General features: G+C 36.4%; 1 protein-coding gene across 2 annotated transcripts in view; it reads right to left on the bottom strand.

Moving 5' to 3' along the window:
* Nucleotides 1-9,518: 9,518 nt before the first annotated feature.
* CYTIP (cytohesin 1 interacting protein) overlaps nt 9,519-25,703 on the bottom strand; it is a 31,163-nt gene continuing 14,978 nt past the window's right edge. For both annotated transcript variants that reach the window (XM_032410144.1, XM_032410148.1), the window contains 3 exons: nt 25,412-25,481; nt 15,540-15,606; nt 9,519-12,933 (listed from right to left, as the gene is read on the bottom strand). In XM_032410144.1, the coding sequence (XP_032266035.1) occupies nt 12,476-12,933; nt 15,540-15,606; nt 25,412-25,481 (595 nt within the window). In that variant the 3' untranslated portion in view covers nt 9,519-12,475. The remainder of the gene's footprint in view (nt 12,934-15,539; nt 15,607-25,411; nt 25,482-25,703) is intronic.

The raw sequence follows: 25,703 nt of genomic DNA, 5'->3' as shown, positions 1-25,703 counted from the left end.
AAGCATCTGCCTTTGGCTCAGGTCATGATCCCAGGGTCCTGGGATGGAGCCCTGCATCGGGCTCCCTTCTCCGCGGGAAGCCTGCTTCTCCCTCTCCCACTCCCCCTGTTTGTGTTCCCTCTCTCTCTGTGTCTCTCTCTGTCAAATAAATAAATAAAATCTTAAAAAAAAAAAAATAGAAGCAAGGAGTTCTGGCCTGGGAAAATGGCTGAGGAACCCAAGTGATATTTCACAGGGAACCCCAGGGAAAAGAGCAGAGAGAGGGAAAAGCAGAGGATAAAACTCAAGGAATGACTCCATTTAGGTCTCTGAAAGAGGAATTAGAAAAGGAATAATCAAGAAGGCAGGAGTAGAGTATTTCATAATGGAGAGAGTCTGATTGCGGACAGCAAATGTTACAAAGAGTTTGAGAAAAACCTAGATTAATAAAAAGCCTTAACATTGTTCTTTAGAAGGTGATCAATGACAAGAATGAATGATGACATTAAGCTAAACAGAAACTAGATCACAGAGGATGAGCCTCTGTAATTGCGTTGGAAAGCTGTGAAGACAGTGAATGGGTGCTACACTTTTCCGAGAAGATGAGTTATGTTAAGAGAAGGAAGATACAGTAACAGATTCAAGGGGAAATCAGCCAAGAGGAGATTCATATATACAGATATATACATATACATGCATTTACGTTTCTGTGTATATACATACAGCTCTAGATATACACACGTATTTAAAACATATAAAATTATAACAGAATTCCCTAAATCTAGGAGTGGAGACAAGTTATCTTAGAGTATGGTTTTGTTATTAAGGGAAGCCACTATAGTGGCTCTTTAGTTACTAATGTAACCTACTGTCCTAGATGTAAAGAAATAATAGAAACTTTTATCAGCTAACAGCTGTCCCTGGTATGCAAAGTCGGATGCTGTTGCAGGTGAGTCAAGAAACCAGGAAAGAAATGCTGATCCCTCTCTTTAGACTCTAAAATTAGTGATTTAAGACCTCTGATGCATTGAGATTGTCCTTAATGAGATCCACTCACAGGAAAAGTATGCAAAGGAGATTTCACACAAGGGAAGGAGTAGTCTCAACAGACGGTCTTTGCTCAATACCAGAACCCTGCTAGACATGCAAAGAGGGTTGCTCCGGTGTGAAAATTAGACCATAAGTCCTTCCAATTTAGCCAACCCAATATGAAAGGGGTCTTGAAGACAAAAGACTAAGCATGCAAATTAAAGCTTAAAAGAACTGTCATCTTGGGAGTTCACATTCTCCTGGCTGAATTAAACACCAGATGACCTAGACTGGCCTCTTTCCAAAAAAATCCCAAGATATTGAAGCCTTGGGACCAGGAACAATATCAGTGCCTTGAACTCTGGAAGGCAGGATGTCAGTAATGACATTTTGTGACACCAACAGAAGCAACAGTAATTGAACCTGCCTACTAACTTTTCACATTCTCCATTTCTCTTTTCAGGAAGTTTGGAAGCACAACCAACTAAGACCCCAACATTCTCATGGAATTTGGGAAGGAAGATGGAATAGGATCCATGAATGATAGTTTCCTCATGCTAAGTTGAGCAAATCAGAGGCTCACAAAATTAATTTCAATGTTGAAGACATATGACCTTCTTTTTATTCTATGCTGATAAAGCAGGCCCAACTGGTTAAATTCAAAGAAAAATGGCAAACATTTATAGGCCTGATGGAAGGAATCTGTGGATAAGTAAAAAAGATGTGAGATGTGGGGAAAACATGGATTCACATCAGTCAGTATCTTTTTTCAGAAACAGGGGCAGAGAGAAAAGGAGACAGAAATCATTGGGGATAAAAGAATTGAGGGCATTCCTTTCAGATGCCTTCCATTTCAGTGAAGTAGGAGTCAGAATCACTCCTTGTTGAAAATTGAGGGAGAAATTGAGGTTAGAAAGAGTAAAGATTTCACACAACCATGATGGGAAATCTAATAGGAAACTACTAGGGAGTAGCTTTCTTCTAAAGACACTTAATTTTTGACATTTTTCATAATTTTTCCTATACTTTTTTTTTTCCTTTTTCACTCAGAGTCCAACCCTTTACCAATAACAGAGCTGGCAGAGAATAATGAGTTTCTAGAGCAGTGTTTCTCAAAGCATGGTTCCTTGGCCATCTGTGTAAGAATCTGTTGGGGAGCTTGTTTAACAAGAAGATTCCTGGACGCCACCCAGGCCTATTTGATGGAATTTCTGGGATCGGATGCCTGGGAATCTGCATTTTACAAGTTTCCCAGGTGGTTCTTTTGCAATAAGCCAGCACTTGTCTGAAGACTGTTGTTTTAGAACCACTGTCTTAGCTCATGTCTAGTCCAACAAGTCTTATGCATGACTACTCACCCACATCCTGTTTTTAATCAGTGGCTCTGTCTATAGTTTTAAAACTAAAATAAAAGAGTCACACACTGTGGTGAGGAAATGACAACTGCGTCTTCAAGCTAGTTAGGAGCAGACTCCTACCCATTATCCTCTTCTGTGTTTTACTTATTTATTTAATAAAAACACTTTAAAAATTTGCCTAGACATCATTTATTGATGGTCAAGAATGATAGTTACCATAATTAAGCATAATTATGTAATTTTATAGTATTAAACTGCATTGTCTAGTCAATTAGTTTATCTTTCTCCACTCTTTAGTTGAGGTAGTGATGAGGTTGAAAGATACTGTTACTCAATTCTGGACATTTGAGGAAAAAGCAATTAGAAAATTTCTACTCTCCAGTGTAAATACTGTTCCTCTCATTTCCTTGCTGGCACTCTGGGTTCATTAGCATTTGGAGATTCAGGTTATAAACAGCTGTGGCAAGAATGGAAGACACTGCCCTCAAACATCCGTGGAGAAGGCAAGTGGGTACCAGGCGGTATTTTGTACAGTCATCATTTTGAGCATGGACATCAGTGATGAATTTGTAATCTGCCCAGAATGCTCTCAGGTTATAATCACTAAATTGACACTATTGTAAAGTAAAGGGAAAGCTTACTTCAAATCCAGATTATTTGCTTGGATGAATAATTTTGTAATTTCCCTTATCATACATCTGACTTGATGTCATAGCTTAAGTGAAGTTCTTTGCACTCCTTCCCTGAAGGTTTTATGTACAAAAATGATCACATTTCTAACTTCAAACTGAATTAGGTGACCCTTGAATAGGCTCTTAAAATATATTAGGTATCTTCTTTATTTTAGAATTTATCATACTCTAATATGTGTCTTCTGACACAACTCTAAGTATTGAAGTGAGGGACTTTTATTTGTTTTGAGTTTCTAACACAGTTCCCACTAATTAAAATTGGGCAATTGTTCATTGACTTCTTGAGTGATTGAAGAAACAAATGAAAATTGAACATAAGCACTTTTGTTAATCAAAATTCTTGTCCCTTTAATAAATAGCTTCTTCAGCTAGTGGCTATAGAATTGTAAGAAGGAAAATTGCACATGTCACCAAAGGTAAATTAAGTTGTGTACCTACAAAAGGCTAGCAGCAGACAGTCTGACAAAAGATATCACAAAGTGGCATTCTTTATCATGGAGGATTCAGTTAGTGGTGGGTGTCCTCACTGGTGTGTATTTAGAAACTTGATTCTGCCGGCATCATTATTGTTCCTTGTAATCTATCTTTTCTCTTTAGTTGCTTTTAAGATTTTCTCATTGACTTAAGTGCTCAATGGTTCCACCATAATGTGTGACTGTGGGTTAATTTTATTTACCCTGTTCATCATAATGTAGTCTTTCTCACTCTCATAATTCAAAGTTTGTTTTTTTTTTTTATGGATTCTGTTAAATTCTCATTCATCAGCATTTCAAATATAGCATCTGTCTCATTTTCTGTTTCACTCGATGTGTAATGGATGTTTTCATTATCTCCCCCCATCTGTAACCTGTTTTTAAGGTTTGCTCTTTTTTTCCTTCTCTCTCTACATCAAGGTAATTTTCTAGATCTTTTAGTTCACAGATTCTCTGTATCTATGTTGGATGTGCTGCCCCTCCCATCTAGAGGACTTAATTTCAATGACAATGTTTTCAGAATAAAAATGTGTTTGTATTTATTTAAATCTTCCCAGTTAATCTTGATATTTTAAAAATTCCACTATTGTTTCTATTCCTTCTTTTTATTCTCTTTAATCAATGTCCATGTACTTTTTTTTAAAGATTTATTTATTTATTTTAGAGAGAGAAAGAGCAGGGGCATGCGGGTGAGCAGGGGGAGGGGCAGAGAGATCTTGAGCAGACTCCCCACTCAGCATCAAGCCTGAGGCAGGGCTCATTCCCACAACCCTGAGATCAAAACCTGAGCTGAAACCAAAGAGTCAGAAGCTCAACTACCTGAGCCACCCAGGTGCCACCCCCCCATGTACTTATTTTTAATAAACTTCATTTTTTGAACAACTTTTGATTTATAGAGAAACTCTGGAGATACTTCAGAGTTCCCATACACCCGCATCCAGTTTCCCCCATTACTGTCATCACCATACATTTGCTACAATTAATGAATCAATATGGATAAATTCTTACTAACTACTCTATTCAGAATTTCCTTTTACTTAGTGTCCTTTTCTTGTTCCAGGGTGCCATCCAAGACACCACATTACATTTAGTCATCATGTCCACTTTGGCTTCTCTTGGCTATGACAGCGTCTCAGACTTTAGTTGTTTTTAAGGACCTTGACCATATTGAGAAGTACCAGTTGGTATTTTGTAAAATGTCTCTTAACTAGGATTTGTCTGTTTTTCTCATAATAAGCTATGGGTTTGAGGAGGAAGACCACAAATATGTAGCCCTTCTCGCTACATCATATAAGCATACATAAAATCAACATGACCTGACACTATTGATATTGATCTTGATCACCTGACTGAATAGTGCTTGTCAGGTATCTCTGCTATAGTTACTTTTTTTCTCCCCTTTCTATGCAGTACTCTTTGCAAGGAAGTAACCATGTTTAAGGAGTGAGATATTATGCTCCATCTCCTTGAGAGTGGAATATCTTACATAAGTTACTTGGAATTCTTCTGCACAGATTTGTCTCCTCACTCCATTTATTATTTATTTTATAATAAATATTATAGAATAAACAAATATAATAAATATTCATCTTTTTATATCAGTGTGAACCATCCATGGTTATTTATTTTATACCTTTGGCTACAGTCTAATACTCTTTTACTTAATTTTTTGCTCAAACTTCCATATTTGGCCATTGATTGGAGTCTCATTCAATTGACTTCTGTCTCCCTTTGATATATCCCCCTTATTGTGAGGTTTTGTTTTATATTTTAAATACTTCTTTAAATTCTGGCACTGCAAAATAACCCAGGTTCTTATACATTTCCTGCCATAGTCCTGGAATCAATCATTTACCCAAGGAATCTTGGTTTCTTTTACTGGAAATGGTATTAGAAACCAAGATTTTGGTATTAAGTTTGCTCATTCCTTCTATGTCTTTTCTGCTGTCAACAAATTAATATGTGTATGTATATTAAGCCTTGTATATATCTATAAATATTTTTCTATGTAACCATCTGTATCTATATTAAGCTAGTATTGAGTGCGTATTGATGTCTCTATCTCTAACCCATTTCCACATGGATCATCCTAGCCTGTTCCCTTAATTACCTGTAAACTACCACTCCAACAGAAAAAAACCTTGTCTCCCATCATTAGTCAATCATTTATTAATAGTTCAATTCCAATATATATGTACAGCAGTATCAGAATGATTAACAGCTACCCCTGTGGGAAGCAATTTTCTCAAATGGACGACAATGTTTATGTATGGTTTCTTTTGCCTTTAAGTTACAGACTCTAATCATTTCCAAAGTCTTTCTATTTTTCTTAAGTAGGCTGTTTCATATATTAGTAATACATTGAGAATGTCTTGTCCCATTTTGCATTCAATCCTGGCTTAAACAATAGTTTTCTAACAGTTCCGGATGATGATTCCAGATCCAGTCCAAGATTAAGGTTCCACAGGGTTTGGTTTCTGGAGAGAGTTCTCTTCCTGGCTTGCAGATGGGTGTTTTGTCCTTGAATGGCCATTCCGTCCCCACCCCCACCCCAGCTCTGCTGCTGAGCAGTCGGCCTCCAAAACTGTGAGAAAATAAATTTCTATTGTTTAAGCCACTCAGTCTGCAGTATTTTCTATCAGTAGACCAAGTAAACTTAGACAACTCTATAAAACTCACCAGGGCGCCATCTCTTCAACTTTCTCCAAACACACATCATTCCATCCTACCCCCAGACCCCCAGAAACCACCGGTTTATTTACTATTGCTATAGTATTGCCTCTTTCAGAATGTCATGTAAATGGAATCATATAATAATAACCCTTTCCAAATAGCTTCTTTAATTTAGCAACATGCCTTTAAGTTTCATCATGTCTTTTCCTGTCTTGATAGCTCATTTTTTTGGACCTGGATCATATTCCATTATAAGGATATACCACAGTTTATCCATTAACCTATTGAAGGACATGTCAGTTGCTTCCAGTTTTTGGTGATTATGAATAAAGCTGCTACAAACATCTGTGTGGGGATTTTTGTGTGAACATATGTTTTCAGTCAGTTGGGTTAATACCTAGGAGCACAATTGCTGAACCGTATGGTAAAGCTATCTTTAACTTTGTAAAAAAAAAGATGCCAAACTCTCTTCCAAAGTGGCTGTACTATTTTGCATTTCCACCAGCAATGCAAGAGCATTTCTGTTGCTCCACATCCTTGCTATGAATTGTCATTGTCAGTGTTTGGGATTTCAGTCATCCTAACAGCCATATAGTGGTATCTCATTGTTGTTTTAATTTGCAAATCCCAAATGACAAATGATACTGCATTCTTTCAATGCACTTATTTGCCATCTATGTATTATCTTTGGAGATGTGTCTGTTCAGATGTTTTGAACATGTTTTACTTACATTGCTTGTGTTCTTATTTTTGAATTTTAAAAGTTCTTTTTATATTTTGCACACAAGCCCTTTTTCAAATATGCTTTTTGCAAATATTTTCTCTCAATCTATGCCTTTTTATTTTCTTTACAATATCTTTCCCAAAGCAGATTTTTTTAAAATTTTAATAAAGTACAATATATCAACCTTTTCTTTCATAAATCATCCTTTTATTATACCTAAAAATTCATCACCAAACCCAATATTCAATAACCAAACTGATTTTGATTCCTCTTATGTTATCTTCCAGAAGTTTTATACTTTTATGTTTTATAGATAGGTCTATAATTTGTGAAATGTGTAAGGTCTTGCATATGGATGTCCAATTGTTCAAGAACCATTTGTTGAAAACTTTGTCCTTTCTCCATTTAACTTCCTTTACTCCTTTGTCAAAGGTCAGTGGCTATATTTGTATGGGTTGATTTCTGGGCACTCTATTCTGTTCTGTTGATCTATATGCTGTATTTTGCCAATACCATGCTGTCTTGATTATTGTAGATTTATAGAAAGTCTAGAAATTGAATATTGTGATTCCTCCAACTTTCTCTTCCTCTTTTTCCTCCTCCTCCTCAACCTCCTTCTTTTTCCTCACTTTAGCTATTCTAGGTCTTTTGCTTTTCCATATAAACTTTAGAATCAGTTTGTCAAGGTCTATGAAATAGTTTACTGGAATCTTGATTGGGATTCGCTAAATCTATAGATTAAGTTAAGAAGTCACACCTTAACACTCTTAAGTCCTCCAATCCATGAACACAGAATATCTCTTGATTTATTTAGATTTTCTTGGACAAAGTTTTGGGGTTTTTCACATATAGATACTGTACATATTTTGTCAGGTTTATATTTAAGCATTTCATTTTGGGGGTACTATTATAAAGTTACTGTTTGTTTAATTTCAAATCCCAGTTGTTCATTGCTTGTATAGTAATTTATATTGTGACCTTGTTGTACTCACTTATTACTTTCAGGATTTTTTTTGTTGTTGATTCTTCATGATTTTCCAGATGGACAATAGTGTCATCAGCAAACAAAAACAGTTTCATTTCTTCCTTCTCACTTTGTATAACTTTTGTTTCCTTTCCCTATCTTAGTACACTGGCTAAAACTTTCAGCACAATGGTAAATAAAAGTAGTGAGAGGATATCCTGGGTTTGTACTTGATCCTGGGGGGAAAGGAGCCTGTTTCTCACCATTATGATATTTGCATATGTTCTTTATTGGGTTGCACATGTTCTTTGCATATGTTCTTTATTTATCCTCTATCCTAAGAAATGTGTATCTATATTCTTTCAAACTGCTTTATTTTCTCTGGTTCTGATAATTCTGATATTTGTGCTACCTCCTGATTTTTCCTCATGGTTGATCATTTCCTTTTGTGCATTGTAGTTTTGATTATGAGAATTTTATTTTGTTTTTCTGTGGAATTCCTGTCCTGTGCTCATAAAGATGTACCCATATAGAAGTGATAAATTTCATCATGCCAATCACTAATTCACTTAAATACACTCAAATTCCCTGAGAAGAATTTTAAGGCAAGTAACTAGCTCACACTTTAATATTCTTTTAAAATTTCCTATCATTTCATGCACTTGAGGGACAAAGTCAGGAGACCTGGATTCAGTTTCCTACTCAGCATTTTGGCTAGTTACACAATCTTGGCCAGGTTCTTTAATTTCAGAGATCTTACTACTTCTCTATTTAAAATTATAACATCCACCATTTATATTTGTTCAAAGGAGTTTAGAAAAGACTCAATATATTATGAAGTTTGTGAACTCCTTGAATGATGTTGTGAACAGATCCTAAGGTACCTCCTTGATCCCTGCCTCTTCATGTTCATGAACTTGCATAATCCCTGCTCCTTGAGTGTGGATGGATCTTATAATTTGTGTCTAACAAATGGAATATGGCATAGTTGGTAGGCTCTTACTTGTGTCATTATGTTCTGCTATGTGGCAAAGTTGAGAAGATGTCACTCCTGTGGTTACATTGCATTATTTAAGACTGTCTTGCTTGCAGTCTCTCTCTTTCCATTACTGGCTTTTACTAAGCAAGCTGCCACGAATCCTATGGCACAAGGAAATGACTCTGATCACAACCTGAGGGAGCTTGGTAGTGTATCGTTCCCCAGGCAAGCCTCCAGGGGAGAGTTCAATGCTGGGTGATGCCTTGACTGCAGCCTCATGAGTCCCTGAGCAGACCCAGCTAAGATTTGCCCAGACACCTCACCCATAGAAACTTTGAGGTAATAAATGTGTTTTAAACCTCTAAGTATATAGTAATTTGTTAAGCATCAGAAAACTAATGCAAGTGCAAAGCCTCAATTAAATAGGCCATGCCTTTTTGACTAACATAATAAAATTAAATTAAATTTTAAAAATAAAAAAAAATAAAAACCTCAAAGAGTAGGTATCAAGATATCGCCTCAGATTTTTTTAAAAATCTGCCTTGAAAACTATCATTTCATTTAAGGTAAGTAGGTAAAGAGATAGAGACTGAGAGATAGAGAGATGGGGCAGAGGGAGAGAAAGGGAGAGAAGAGAGATCTGACACTGAAAAATAGCATTCTTTATTTCAGAAAGGTATCAACTTTTTTTATTGCCCATATTTCTGTAAAGAAATGGATATAAAGTACCAATAATCTTGTGATCTGAAGGGTTCAATATAGTTGTTATGTATTATTTACTATACTTAGATTATATACATCCATAAATACTTATACTATATGATCAGTACACACGAACTGTACCCAAGTTTGATTTTTTCAGTTCAAACTAGGATTTTTAATACTGTTTGTACATGCAACTAAGATATAAAAGTACTGCAAAGTAGAAAGTGACGAATAAAAGATCATTTCAAGAAGTAGAGCACCAACCTGTTGGACATGGTGGGTGGTGTTCCTTCAGCCACAGGACAGAGTAATTCTCAATATGCTTGATTCGAATTTGGTTTATCGATGCCATGTACAAAAGTGCATTTTCACAGCCAATTGTCAATTAATGAAATCCACCAATATCACATATTTGACAATTTGGGAGTAAGCAAAAAACAAAACACTTCACTTTTCAATTCATTTCCCAGTAAGTTACATCAAAGTGAGTCATTGTGCCCCAGAAGATTAGAGAAATGAAATCTTCTCAACTCCCACTGAGGTCAGATAGTCTGAAAAGCTGTGCTGTGAGAAATTTACCCACATTTCCACTAAACAATAACTAGTTTTCTTACAACTTGTGAACACACAAAACATGACATACCCTTCCTTCCTGTACTTTGGTTAAAAACTGCTTTTCTTTTTTTCCAGAACATCTCGAACTCTTGACTCTAATGCTTCTTACCTCAGACTACAGTGAAACTTGCTCTGTCCCTTCCCTGCACCTTTTTGGGTTTGATATTTACTGTAAGGAGGAAGAATTACACTATATTTAACACTTCAAGCCATGAGAAAAGCAAATGACCTATAATCTGCTTTCCCAGATGACTTGTGGAAGTTTTTGAAACCCTGATCATGTTGTAGAAGAATTTAAAGTCATCTTTCCTCAAATAAATGTGATTATTTCTTTCCCCTGGATTTGGCAAGATGGGATTAACAAGATATTTTGCGTTCACGGAAGCAGATTTTTAACATGATAATTCTAGTCTAAGATGGGAAATAAGCAGTGTTAGTCCAATCACAACTTGGACTTGCAAGGCTTTGTTGAAAATAAATGTATTGTTAATCATGTAGTTATTAATGTGCCTATATTTGAAAACTTGCTTGTGGGGGGCAAGAGAAAGAGTCATTCTAAATGTCTGTTTGTTCTCTTATTAACCAAAGACAATTTTTATCCATGCAGTATCTACAATTGTGTGTTTTAAGTATTCCATGAAGGGTGGGGGGTGGGGGATGGGAGGAAGTCCTGTAGGGATGACCACACAGAACCCGCGAAAGAGTAAACAATATCTAGAGAGACTGAGACTAGGCCAGAGTTGGAAAGAACTGGTTTCCAATTTCAGCCATGCCACTGGCCGTGGGAACATCTCCAAACTCCTGCTCCTTACGTATGGCTAACACCCACCTAACAGGGTTGTTTCAGGATCAACGGGAAGCATCTTTAACCTGCTAGGTATTCAGTAAATGGTAGACAGCATTGTTATTGTTCCTTCAAAACACCTCACCCTGCTTTTCATATGAATGATTCCAAAGCTGAGCACACTGGATAATTTGGAGTTGAAATAATTAATAGAAAGCAGGTAGCAATTAGCAATCTTTTTATATTTTATTTTAATATTCATTTCTTACCCTACAAGCTTCCTTACTCTCCCCTTTTTTTTTTCTCAAAATGACTCATTCTTTACTCAATTTATTTAAATGTGGTTACACTCAAAGTCACCTATCAAATGTCTGTATTTCTCCCAAACACACACACACACACACACACACACACACACACACAGCTTTAAATCAGTAAGGACTATTTACTACATTGTCTGCATTATCTACTCTAGAATATAGGTCATGAGCAGCTATATCACCAGAACAGAGAAATCATGGGCTTGAATGGGTACTGAATAAAAATGTGATTGAAAGGCTAGAAGTAATGTGGTACCAACATAACCAACAGGCAAAAGAGTGCTGAGGCAATAACTGTTGGGAATATATAACATAAAGTGAGCAGTAATGTGAAAAAATCTACAGGAGGAAAATCCTTTCCCTGGCTCTAATTTTTCAAATTTCAGACATCTGCTCCAAAAAAAAATTTACAAAGCTGTATGCAGGATCTTGAGAATTCTAGACTTGCCATCAATGTTTAGGCAGAACAAAAATTGAATTGAGTAAGAATGACATTCTCACCCACTTTGTTTAGGCTGTCTATTAAAAAGCCCTTATCATAATCTTGCTCAGCACCCATCTTAGACAACATGTTCCCATGGACCCCAAACCCTCATATTGAATCTTATACTTCCTGCTTTATTGTATCTCATACTTCCTGCTTTATTGTTGCTGTGGATGTGAAAAATAACTGATGATCCTCTTTGTTTGTAATCCTTCACAGATGTAAACAGAAACATTCAAAATGACCTATTATTAAGCCTCCCTGGAGGCTACCGATCTTAAGCAAAGTTTTATGACCTACCAATGAACCTACGGAAGGTATCCCAAATAATTATATTCCATCACTCTTTTATTTACACTTGACTGAAAAGTTCTCAATTTTCACGCAATCTAGAAAATAAATATTACCCTTGTCTTCACAGGCAGCATTAGGATAAGCAGGAATGTGCTTAATTTGTCATCTTATCCAACTTATTACCTAGTTCCCCTACTTTCTGTTTATCCCCTGCACTTTTCTGGTTACACAAAATGACTTAAGAAGAAAACCTTATGATACAAAAATTTAAATAAAGGTCACTATCGTCATGGTATGGGGTTTCAGTTTTGCAATCCATGTGCAATTTCCCACCAGGCTGGGTGGAGTTAGTCTAAACAGGTCTAGAGATATTTACGAAATAAGAAAGGTCAGGACAACCCATCAAAAGCGACTCTCTTCCTCTTCCACTGCACGGTGAAGGCCAGGGATGAATTTTAAGAGCTGTTTCCGGACACTTCCCCTTCTGCTTTTCCGGGGCAGGGTCCCAAACATGTTTGAGAAGTTGCCCTCCCACAAGGGGGACATGGACCCGCTGCTGGCCGTACTAACACTCCGGTTCCTCCTCGAAGAAGACCTCTTCAGGAAATCGTCCCCATCCTTGGGGACAAAGCACTCATCATCTGTGCTCGTCTGTCGACTGAAGCCTCCCCTGCTGGAGTCCTCAGACACACATGTGTGGTAGCCGTCCTCGCTGTCCATCGTCATGGAGCTCAGACAGCTGCTCTCACTGGATAGGCGATTCCGGTCCAGGAGGGCTGGGCCTGGCCCCGGCAGAGTTCCAAACAAAACCGACTCATCTATGTCCATGTTTTCCAAACTTGGGCAGTTACCTATGTCACCTGGAAGGCAGAAAACAAAGTCCACTATGGAATGGATATGAGCATCACTCCCTACAAGCAAACACACCAAAATTTCTCTTTAAACAGTGCAGGAAAGAAAGAGTAAAGGTGAAGAATATTTTTCACTGAGCTTCGCCCGTATGAATAAGTGACTCTTTATGAGGTCATTTGATAAAAGCTTAGAGTGGTGTTTCCCAAACCATTGTTCATGGGCTGGCTTCCATGTAAAACTGTTCCACGGTCACAAATAGTCATGTTAAATCAAATAAATGTAAATAGATTCTTCACATAAGAACAGTCAACTCCTCTGAGAGTATGCCGGTGTGACTCGTCAATCTCCAAACGTATCATTTCTTAAACGGAAGTGACCCTGCAACCTTTTATTAACGTGCTCACAGAAATTGCATTCTAAACTATATACTTGGGAAAAAAAATAAAGAATATACTTGAGAAAATGCCGTCTTACTCCATTAAGTTCCTCTGATTTTCAGTTACTGTATTTTTTAAATAATTATAAAATTATTATAACATCACTCGAAGTGTATGGGAAACACAGTTATATAACTTGCACCCGTAGACTGATTATAGAGAATTCAAAGGTGTTTAAAACAGAGAGGATATCTTCCAGCCTCAATATTCCATGCTTCTTCCTAGAATACTTTAATACTTAAATGTTCTGGAATGGTACCATACCCAGAAAACAGCCCTGTCCTCAAATAAATAACAATTCATTTGTGGAAGTTGAGTTTTATCTGCTTAGCTGAATTTTTTCATCAACCTTTCATAACCTATATCTGGGCTCTCCAAACTCAAATTTTAATCGCACACCAACATCCTGTCCCTACCCCACGTGCTTGTGTACTATCTGAGCTGGCTGGTATGCTACTAAAAGGAAGGGGATTATTTGTTATACCAGTCTGAGAACGACAGTTTAGAAGGTGACTCTGCTTCAGGAAAAGTAATAGAACATTGCACACTCAGAAATGGTTTTACTTTGTGCTGATTATTTCTCTACTGTTGCTCTCCTTTGTCCTTGAATAGCAATACAAAAAGAGACAGATTTTTCACTTAATCTGCAAGGTTAAATTCGGCCAGCTCTGCACTGACTAGTCAAAATGCTTTCCTTTTTACTAATAAAACCTACTTATTTCATCTGGCAACGAGTTGATGAATTCCTTTGATTGGAAAGCAATTAAGAATCTCATGCCCTGTATATTTATTCTGCGTCTAGGAAAAGTAAACTACAGAACTCCTTCAATCTCTCAAAAAAATGGGTACAACAATGGCTTTAATGAAGAGTCATTCCCCTTAATCTTGAACTAAAGACCTTGTCTCTACAAGCTATTCCTATAGAACCCCAGGACCGCCTATACATATTAGGCCAAACCCCATCTCCACTCCAGAATGTTCCAGAAATGGGGGAAAAGTTTTCCCAAACACCCTCAAGTCTACAGAAATCCAGGAGTGCCTGGATTTTATACCTTTGTCTGGCTAGGAAACTTCAGACCCCTCAAAAATCTACTAAGAATTTTTCAGCATATTAATTTAAAAATATACAAAAGAGAAGTAACTTATATAGAAGTTTCATTTAAAAAAAACAGAAATTAAACACAAACCTCTAAGCCATACATTAGTGCTTAATTATGAATTAAATGTATCTTTTTTTCCTGTAAATAAATTATTACTTGAAACAAACATTCTAGGTTATAAATAGAGACTTTAGCTCAGTGTTAAGAAGGTATAACCTACATTTCACACCCACATAGCTAGTGGTTTCAGTGAATTATTTGTACAAACAAGTTCATTCCTCAGGCTACACCAGTCACGTAGCAAATGTCAGATCAACAAATTTTTATTTTATTTTTTTAAGCAGGCTCCGTACCCAGCATGGAGCTTGACATGGGGCTCGAACTCATGACCTGAGACCTGAGATCAAGACCTGAGCCAAGATCAAGAGTTGGATACTCAACTGACTGATCGACCCAGGTGCCCCCAAATCAACAAATTTTAAACTCAACCATTCCCTTCAGAATTCACACAACAGCAAGAGCCATGCATTTATTGTTAGAACGATCATTGGTATTTCTGTCTTAGGTTTGCAGGCCATGAAGAGGCATTTCTCTGCATTCACATAACTTGTATAATATGAACAAATGATAGGATCTCTACCCAAGAAACATGCTCCCATTCCAGCCTCAATAATTTCTGAGAACTACACAACCCTTGAGCCACAAACGTTCTCAGAAATTGAATTCATCTACTGTAGTGGTAGGAAAATCAAGCTATCTATCATTCTTACTGCTCTCCTAAAATCTCCAGGTGCCTCTTGTAAGTGTGTGCACACATACGAGTGTGTGCACACATGGGAGTGTGTGCATGTTTTCATGTGTATATGTGGTATATATATGAAGGAGGGGATATGACTGACCTACTCACCCTCCGAAAACAAAGGTCACTCCAAAGGTCATGCCAAAAACACACACTAGTATTCTTGATCCATGCTAGACAATTTTTTCTATAATGATGATAATCTTACAACAACTTAGAGGCAGAAATACCAAAAAGATGAATGTTACTGCGGTTTCTGAACAGGAAATCACATTTACCATGAAGCAGACGCTGTTCCTGTAACTGCAGCGATCTGAACTCCACCCATTTTTTCTTCAAGGTTTGCTGATAAAAAAGAAAAAAAAAGTGTTAATAATTGGGAATCCCCAGTGAAGATAGCAATTTACTTCGAGGTGATGAGATTTGTCATTAATTTTTTTTTTCCTTTCTTTCTAGCAGTAACAATCCCTCCCATTCATTGGAAAGATTATTTTTTACACAAAAGGGAGATACTGGGAATATGACTTTCTCAAGAAATAATCTAGTAGCGCCAACAAGTTGAAACAATGACTTCGTTTCAATAGAAACAACAGACAATAGAAACCATGACATTTATTTATTTATTTATTTATTTATTTATTTATTTATTTTTTAAAATAGTAGAGAACCCAATTGTTTGGGTTTGTGTCCATTTACTAGCTGTTGAGGGAAGGATTTACACTCCAGGCTTCTCCCCCCCACCCCACCCATGTGTAAGATGAAGGCAATAACAGAATCGAAACCCTGGGATTTTCCTCAGAATTAGGAGAGTTAGTAGATGTAAAATGTTCAGAACAGTGACTAGAGCTTAGTAAATGTTCAGCAAATAGCATCATTCTGTAAGCCTGGGGCATTAAAGCTGTGTTTATTGCTGTACACCTGTGTATTTTTCACAGCAAAAAGGGGAAGCCAGACTGTCTGAAAGACTTCCTTGGAGGGCTAAACTTAGAACACTGCTAAGCACCCTGACTTCTTAACTGCTTCCTTCCTCTGCTGCCCAGCACACGCAAGCAGTGGCCCAGGGTGGCAACGAAGTGGTTGCTGTCACGGTCAAGACTGCTCATGAGGCCTGACCCAACCCTTCAAAGGGGCTGAGGTGATGAGAAACAAAGCAACCAGGCTGAGGCCATCTGTCAAGGACAGGTAGAGGCTCACTCTCCCTCCCGCCCTCTGGCCTTTGCCCTGCCCCTTTCCCTGCCCACTCAGATCCCCATGGCGGCCCAGCAGGCAGGCACGGCTCAGCTTTGCCTATGGACACTTAATCCCAAGGAAAGGCAGCCTAGTTGGAAACAAGCACTCCTTTGCAAGAAGCAGTCTGGGAAAGGTAGATGCAGGCTAAAAAGGAAAAGGGGGGAAAAATACATTTGGAAGGAGAAGGCTTAAGGAAAAGAAAATCATAAAATTACAAGAATGTCATCAACTGCTTAAGGGAAGAATGGTTGGTTCCTCATTTCGGGGGCTGAACAATCACTGGGCGGGATTTTCCAAGCCTTGATCACAGTAACATTTAGCATCAACCCTTACGGTTACCTATATAATATGCAAGCACTAAATCAAAGCCATAAAATGCCTGGCTCAGTTAATTTCTCGTTCTTTCTGCACTATAGGATAGTCAGTATGGCTGCAAGATTGCTTGGCTATCTGGGCCACAGCTCCTTTCATCTGTGTCAACTGTGGTCCTATGAAGGTCAGAGTTAAGGACCCACAGAGAACAGAACTAACAAGGATCTAACCCCTTCCTTTTCTCTGAAAGGGGTCTATCTCCTGCAAGAGAATAGAATCCAGGAGAGGAGCATAAGCATAGGTTGACAGTCAAAACTAAATACAGAGAGAAGAAGAGATTGTATTTTTGCACTCGCTATACAGAAATACAAAGTCATACTGTGCCAGATAGCTAATTTTTGTGAAAATAAAGGCTTTAAAATATCTAATCTGTTGACTTGGCCCAGTCATTTAAGTACGTCATCACTTAAACCAAGAAAACACCAGTGTAAAGAGCAGATGTGCCAAAGTGACTAAGAGTTTTTAGTCTCTATCTCAGCTTCCCCATTTTCCTCACAATCTGTTTCTGCCTGTTATTAACAATACAATTGTATATTTAGACAAACGAGATGTCTCCCCATTAGAAGAAAATTAAAACATGTGGGAGATCTAACCATACCGGGCCCTATCACCTAATTGTACCTAGCTCAGAGCCTGGTACATAGCAGCTGCTCAGTAAATATTGGTTGAATGAATATATCAAAGAATGGCTTCCTGAAATAAAACTCAACTACACAGATGGATATTTTGAGTTGGATATATTTCCAATGTTTTCAATATACATGAGACACATAGCTACACATTTCCATCTTTAATACTTTTACAGTGCTTTCATGGATAACATGCTGTTTAATTTTCCTAACATTCCTACAAAGTTCCAGATTAGAAAATAAAGGTGAAATGTAGCAAAATACTTCCCAAGGACTACCAACCCAGTAAAAAGCAGAGCTAGATTGAAAAGTAGCTCCTCCAGCTAGCACAGTGGATGTGCTGTTTTCATGTTAAACATCTGAATCATAGGTTATGAGAAAGGAAATCCTTGAAAACATGGCTCAGAAAAGACCACCATTTCTAAAGAAGAGCTTGTGGCCTCATGGAATCTTTGAAATATGAATGCATAATTACATAGGACACACAAACTAAATGTCATTGTGTGAAGGGGGAGCCAACTTGACCCTGGTTATAGGTCAGATCCAGACATTTCTGGTTCAAGAGGTGAACTGGAAATCACATAATTTCAAGATTAGAAAAGGAAAAGAAATGCAAGAAGATAAGCAAGAATGAACCCAAAGATCTGCTGGACCTGGAGAAGCAGAAACAGGTAGCTAGGAATTTGGATCCTGTGGCAATATATAGTTTAAATGCACTTATTTATCTGAGACGGAGGTCAGAGACAAGTTTCTTGCTTGAACCTTGGCTAAGCTCTACTACCATGAAAAGCAGGGTGAGAAAAGCTGCTGCTGATGGCTATGGCTCATGTGGAGCTCATGCCTGGAGAGGCAGGAGTACATAAATGCAGCCTATGACCTGAGCCAAACAGCACACGAATCCTCGAGGAAGGACCTGGCTCTGGTTTGGGAGCCTTCAAAATGCAGGGTGGAGGCAACCCAAGTACAATACTGAGTGGAAGGGAAAGACCACCATGCATGGGAAGTGAGCAATATAAACTCAAAAAAGGTATGAAAGACAACAAAATTGATGGTCAGTACATGGATTCTCTCAAAAAAAAAAAAAAAGAAAAGAAAACAGAACAGTGTCCAAAGAAGACTTTAAAAAAAAATATTTATAATCTTCAGAGGAAGAAATGAGATCAATGTCGATCAGAACAAGAAATCTGAAACAAAGAAATAAAACAAGAACAGATAGACATGAAAAAGAATGATCTGAATTAACTCTTAAAACTCAATGGAAACAACTCATTCTATACAGAATAAAGACGTTACTGAAGAACTCAACAGGAACATAACAAAAAAGATAAAGTGATACAAAATATGAAAGAGTGGTTAGGAAGCAAGGAAAATAAATCAAAAGACTCTAAAAATATGTCTAACAGGAATTCCAGAAGATAATTCAAGGAATGGTGAAGGTATATTCCAAGAGCTCAAGCTGTTAGTTTCCCAAAACTGAAGAAATTCACAAGTCCTTGGATTGAAAAGGTACTGCAGTTTCTAAGCAGTATAAATTTAGAAGTGAATCTAGACCTAATCACATTTCAGTGTATCTTTAGATCAGTAAGACAAAGGAACATCTTAAAAGTAACCAGAAACAGAAAAAATATTGCCACAAATCGAAATACTCGTTTTTGAAAAGACTCAAAAATAGAAAATCCTCTAGATAGAATTACCAAGAAAAAGAGAGAGAGAGAGAGAAGGCATAAAAAGTAATACAAATAAAAATGGGGACATAATCTTTGTGAAGAAAAGAAAAATATGGGAACAGAATTTTCATTATCAACACATACAATAAATTTGAAAATCTTAAAAATTTATTAACAAAAACATTAATTCAATAAAACTGACTCAAGCAAAACAAACAAAACAGAAAGCCTGAGATATCTTATAATTAATAAAGAAACTGAAACAGAGTTTAGAAGTATTCCCACCAAAAAAGAACCCTAAGCCCAGATGATTCAGATAGTTACAAGAATTCTACCAGAGAAGAAAGAGGGGAAGATTCTCCCCAGCTCATGCTAAGAGTCCAGTAAACATGATACCAAAACTAAAGAAAGATAGTTTGAGAAAAGAAAATTGCAGGCCATTCTACCTATAAAATGAAGTTACTTTCAAATATCCTAAAGAAAATTTTAGCAAATCAAATCTATATTTATATAAAAATGATTATAAATTATGACCAGGTTGGATTATTCTAGAAATGCAAGGGTGGTTCTACATTACAAAATCTTTAAATGTCATTCACCGTATTGACAGATATTTTTAAAATAAATAAGCGAGAATAACGCATACAGAAAAATGTGTTTGATAAAATTTAATACACAAGCACTATAAAAACTACTAGAAAATTTAGTATGGAAGGGAGCATCCCAAATCTGAAAAGTATATTCATAGAGAGAGTTCATTCCTGATGGGAAAAAGTGGAAATTCCCTTTAAAATCAAGAACAAAACAAGGATACTTATTATTATAGTTTCTATTCATCACTGTATAGTAAGCCCTACCCAGTGTAGTGAAGAAAGAGAACTTTATGTCATCCTTAACAGTTATTACCTTCACAGAAAACCCCAAATAATCTACAGATAATTTGTTAGAAATTATATAGTTTAGAAATAGTTTGAATTATATAGTTTGAATGACAGCATAAAATTGGTTTTACAAATCTATACATCAACCTCAATCAAAACACTTATTGTTTTCATAAAGAAACTATAATATGAACAAAAATCATAAGTAGAAAGGAATACATCTAGTGAAAAATGTATAGGATCTACCTGCATAAAAGTATAACACTTTATTGAAAGACATAAAAAACAATTAAAAATGGTCAAGATTATGAAAACTTTTCCTCTAAGATCAGGAAGAAGACAAGGATGTCCACTTTCACTTTTATTCAGCATAGTACTAGACGTCCTAGCCACAGCAGTCAACCAAGAAAAAGAAATAAAAGGAATCCAAATAGATTAAGGAAAAAGTAAAACTGTCAATTTTTGTAGATGATGTGATACTATGCATAGAAAACCCTAAAGATTCCACCAAAAAACTATTAGAACTAATAAATAAACTTAGTAAATTTGCAGGATACAAAATTAAGATACAGAAATCTATTGCATTTCTATACACTAATAATGAAGTAGCAGAAAGAGAAATTAAGAAGACAATCACATTTATAATTGCATCAAAAAATATAAAATATCTAGGAATAACTTTACCCAAGGAGGTGAAAGACCTATACTCTGAGAAATAGAAGACACTGATGAAAGAAACTGAAGACAACACAAACAAATGGAAAGATATACCCATGTCCATGGTTTGGAAGGATTAATATCATTAAAAAGTCCATACTACCCAAAGCAATCTACAGAGTCAATGTAATCTCTATCAAAATCCAAATAGTACTTTTTACAGAACTAGAACAAATAATCTTAAAATTTGTATGAAACCACAAAAGACCCCAAATGGCCAAAACAATCTTGAGAAAGAACAACAAAACTGGAGGTATCACAATCTCAGATTTCAAGATATACTCAAAGCCAAAGTAATCAAAACAGTATGGTACTGGCACAAAAATAGATACATAGATCATTGAATAGGATAGAGAGCTCAGAAACAAACCCACACTTATATGGATCATCAATCTATGACAAAGGAGTTAATAACATACAATGAGGGAAAAACAGTCTTTTCATTAATTGGGAATACTGGACAGCTACGTGCAAAAGTATGAAACTGGACTACTTTCTTACACCATACACAAAAATAAATTCAAAATGGATTAAAGACCTAAGTGTGAGACACGAAACCATAAAACTCCTAAAAGAAAACATAGGCAGCAATCTCTTAGACACTGGACATATTTTTGGATATGTCTCCTCAGGCAAGGGAAACAAAAGCAAAAATAAACTATGGGACTACAACAAAATTAAAAGCTTTTGCACATCCCTGAAGCAAAAAGGAACCTACTGAACGGGAGAAGATACCCAATAAAGGGTTAATATCCAAAATATATAAAGAACTTACACCACACAACATCAAAAAACCCCACATAATCTCATTAAAAATGGGCAGAGGACCTAAATAGGCGTTTTTCCAAAGAAGACATACAGATGGCCAACAGACACATGAAAAGATGTTCAATATCACTCATCGTCAGGGGAATGCAAGTCAAAACCACAATGAGATATCACCTTATACCTGTCAGAATGGCTAATATCAAAAACAAGAAATAACAAGTGTTGGCAAGAATGTAGAGAAAAAGAAGCCTCATGCACTGTTGGTGGGAATGCAAATTGATGCAGCCCTGTGGAAAACAGGATGGAGTTTCCTCAACAAATTAAAAGTAGAAACACCATATGATCTAGTAATTCCACTACTGAGTATTTATCCAAAGAAAACAGAAACACTAACTTAAAAAGATATATGCACTCCTAGTTTATTGTAGCATTTAAAAAAATAGCCAAGATATATAAGCAACCTAAGTGTCCATCAATAGAGGAAGGGATAAAGATGTGGTATACATACACAATGGAATATTATTCAACCATAAAAAGGAATAAAATCTTGCCATTTGTGACCACAGGAATGGGCCCTAGAGGGTATTATGCGAAATGAAATAAGTCAGAGAGAAAGACAAATACCATATGATTTCACTTATATGTGGAATGCAGAAACACCCACAATCAAACAAACAAAAAAGCAGAAACAGATTCATAAATAGAAAGAACTGGTGGTTGCAGGAGGGGAAGGGAGTGGGGGAATGGGCAAAAAAAAAAAGATGGTGAGATCATCTATCACTAAGAAAACTCAAAACTATGGAGATGTTAAGTCTTTTCAAATTGAGCTATCTACATAAAATTTAATACCAATCAAAAGTCCAAAGTTTATTTATAGAACTTGATAATCTGATTCTAAAATTTATATAGATGATCAGAAGAACCAAGAATAACCTGGAAGGTTTGTTCAACCAGATATCAATATTTATTACAAAGGTATAATAACTGAGTTTGAGAGAAACAATGGATCAGAACACGGAGCCTATAACAAAATCCATGCATATGTGAAACTTGCTTAAAAATAAAGGCTTCACTGCAGGTCATTTCAGGGGGGAAAAGAAGGACTAAAAGAAATGGTACTGGGAGAACTGGGTATTCATATGGAAATTGAAGAAAATTAGAATCCTATCTCATACCACATATACAAATTAATTCTGGGTGAATTCAGACTTAAGTGTAAAAAGGAAAAACTTTAAAACTTTTGGAAGAAAATATAGAAAATGCAGATTACCTACAAAGGATAAACAATAAGAGCTCTTACATAAGCAAAAATATCAAAGACACAATACATTTAAAATACTAAGGAGACAAAACATCAACAGAATAATTTAATCACCTAACAAAACTCTCCTTCAACATTAGCAGTGAAAGATTTGTTTGGACAAAGAAAGCCCTACTTATCCTTGCTAAAGGAAGTACTACAGCAAAAAAAGAAAGTAAACCCAGAGGGAAGGAAGAGAAAACAGCAAACACGTCAATTCAACACATTAGCCTATGTGTTACCTCAGAACAATTTTTATTCCAAAAATTGATAGAATTCTCCAAAGTAAAGCAATAATAAGAAAGATGGTTTCTTGAGATGAACATTTAAATATGTTAAGGTCCTCATGGTGTTCTAGGAGAGGATGGGTATATTGAAAAATGTATACTTCATTTGAAAAAAGTGGTAGGTGTGAATATTAAAACTTCAAGAGAAAACACTGAAGGAGCAGAAATTGCGTAGAAACATGAAACGTGCTTTTTGCTGGAGAAGGCTTTATTCCATGAAATATAGACCTATTTGTTCAGTTATGTTTTAATTAACACCACCAGTTTATTTCGTACATTTTTTTTCCTTTTTCTACAAAAAGGTAAAAAAGCCATGTTTACTTTAAAAAATGATCCTCACTAATACTCTCTTTTTTATAAAAACAAATTAAGTTTTGACAGTTTTAAAACCTAACTGTACTATGAATCACTGTTTATTCCATACAAAAACTTAATGATAAAATGTTAGAGGCATTCCCTTTAAAAGATTATCACTATTTATAAGAGTCCTAGCCAATGTTGTAAAAGAAGAAAAATAAATTATGTAGTTGACCCTTGAATAATACAGGGGTTGGGGTGCTGACCCCTGCACAGTCAAAAATCCACATATAACTTTGCCTCCCTAAAAACTCAACTACTAATATAGCCTAGGGTTGACTGGAAGCCTTACCGATAACATAAATAGTTGACTAACACAGATTTTGTATATTATATACTGTTTTCCTACAATAAAGTAAGCTAGAGAAAGGAAAATGTTTTTAAGCAAATCACAAGGAAGAGAAAATACATTTACAATATTGTATCTTATTTATAAAAAAAAAACAAAAAACCCTGCATGTAAGTGGATCCATGCAGTTCAAACCTGCATTGTTCAAGGTTATTCAACTGTAGTTGAATAACCGGGGTAAAGGGGCAAAACTTTCAGTATCTGCAGATGATAATATGCCTATATAAAAAATCTACAAACGTTGGAATAAAGAGAGTTCAGCAAGACTATCGGAGTTGAAAATTTACACAAAAATCAATAGCAACAAATTAAAAGATCTTTTAAAATTAAAAAATCATGTTTATTATAACAAGAAAACTTAGAAGGCACCTAAGAATAAATATAATAAAAGCTATATAAAAGTGTATGAAGAAATGATAAAATGTTTTTGAAGTACATAAAAGACCTGAATTAAAAGGTCAAGATCCTGTGTTTGAAGTAGGAAAGGTGAAAACCATAAAGATGTCAATTGATATTTATTCTATAAATGTCAATTCCTATCATAATCTGAACAGAGGAATTTTTCAAGGAATTTTACAAATTAATTCAAAATATCATAATGACAAGTAAAATGACAAGAGTATAAAACCAGTGTGGACACAGAAGGAAACAGGGTTCATTGATGAATTAGATATGGGGGGGGAGAATACAAGATAAAGGATAAACATAGTAACTCCTCTACGGTCATGGGCTCAGTAATTAAGAAGTACATACTTCATAAAGAAAATTCATAAAAGCCAGCTATTGCCAAACACAGTGCAAGTGAGCAACCTGCCTGTAAGCCATGTGGTCTCTGCTCAGACCCGCCACCTCACTGCCACGCAGGGGAGATCTCTGGGAGAAAGAGGTCAGTGCAGTCTGCAGGACCATGACTCAAATGCACACGGATGAGGGTCTGCACTTCATGGCCTGGCAGAGCCTCACCAGTCTAGCAAACTGAGATTTTCAAGACCCTCAAAGAGCCATCCCAGGGAATTTTCTCTGAACTCTGCATTGTGTACTATCTCCTGGAAACTTTTATTTTTTTTTCCCACTTAAAAGCTGATTGTGTGTTTGCCAATGAAAGTAGATTCAAGGACGGCCACAGGAGCAGAGGGAGATGATTTTTGTAGGAAGAATGAAGCAGAACAGAAGGACACAGAAGAGGACAATGGAAAAGCAAAGCTTCCAGGCCCTCCTGCACACATGCAGCACTTGGAAAAATGAGGAAAAGACCAGCAACTCCTCCTTTGTTTCCCCCATCCCCCGAACAAAATGTAAATCAAGAGAGATCACAGGTGCATTAGTGAAAAGTTCTTCAAGTGATGTGCCTTCCTGTTGCCTTCCTGAGCCTCATAGAAACACAGAAGGAGGAAGGAAGAAAGTGATTTGCACTGGTTTGTGGAGTTTAATATTCCTGTAAAGGTAATTGTGTGGCTCTTGATAATTCAGCAGTTTAGACTCATCACGACATTTCATCTTCAAGGGCTATTTCAATCCCTCAAATAGATTTTTATTCTACCACTCACACATTCAAGGATGAAAAATGTGCCTCACTGTATTAAATTAAATTACCTTTAAAACTTGCAGCTTTGCTTCAAGCTCTGCTCTTTTGAGAATCATTGTTCCATTAAGAGTCTCTATCCTGTTTTAAGAAAAAAAGGGGGGGGGGGAGAACAGCATGAGTGATCCTTTCAAACGAGTACCATCCTTATGGAGTACTACACTTTCAGCACAGACTATACTTAAAAAAGCAATATAAATGTTATGATTCTCATGGCACTTCAAGTATCTGGACCTAGGCTGAATCTTCTGACACTATTCAGGGAAAGGAAGTGGGAAAAAAAACAAAAACACGAACAAAAAT

The sequence above is a fragment of the Phoca vitulina genome, unplaced genomic scaffold (assembly GCF_004348235.1).
Source record: "Phoca vitulina isolate PV1807 unplaced genomic scaffold, GSC_HSeal_1.0 scaffold1, whole genome shotgun sequence".
Classification (NCBI taxonomy): domain Eukaryota; kingdom Metazoa; phylum Chordata; class Mammalia; order Carnivora; family Phocidae; genus Phoca; species Phoca vitulina.
This window is presented reverse-complemented; position numbering and strand designations above follow the sequence as displayed.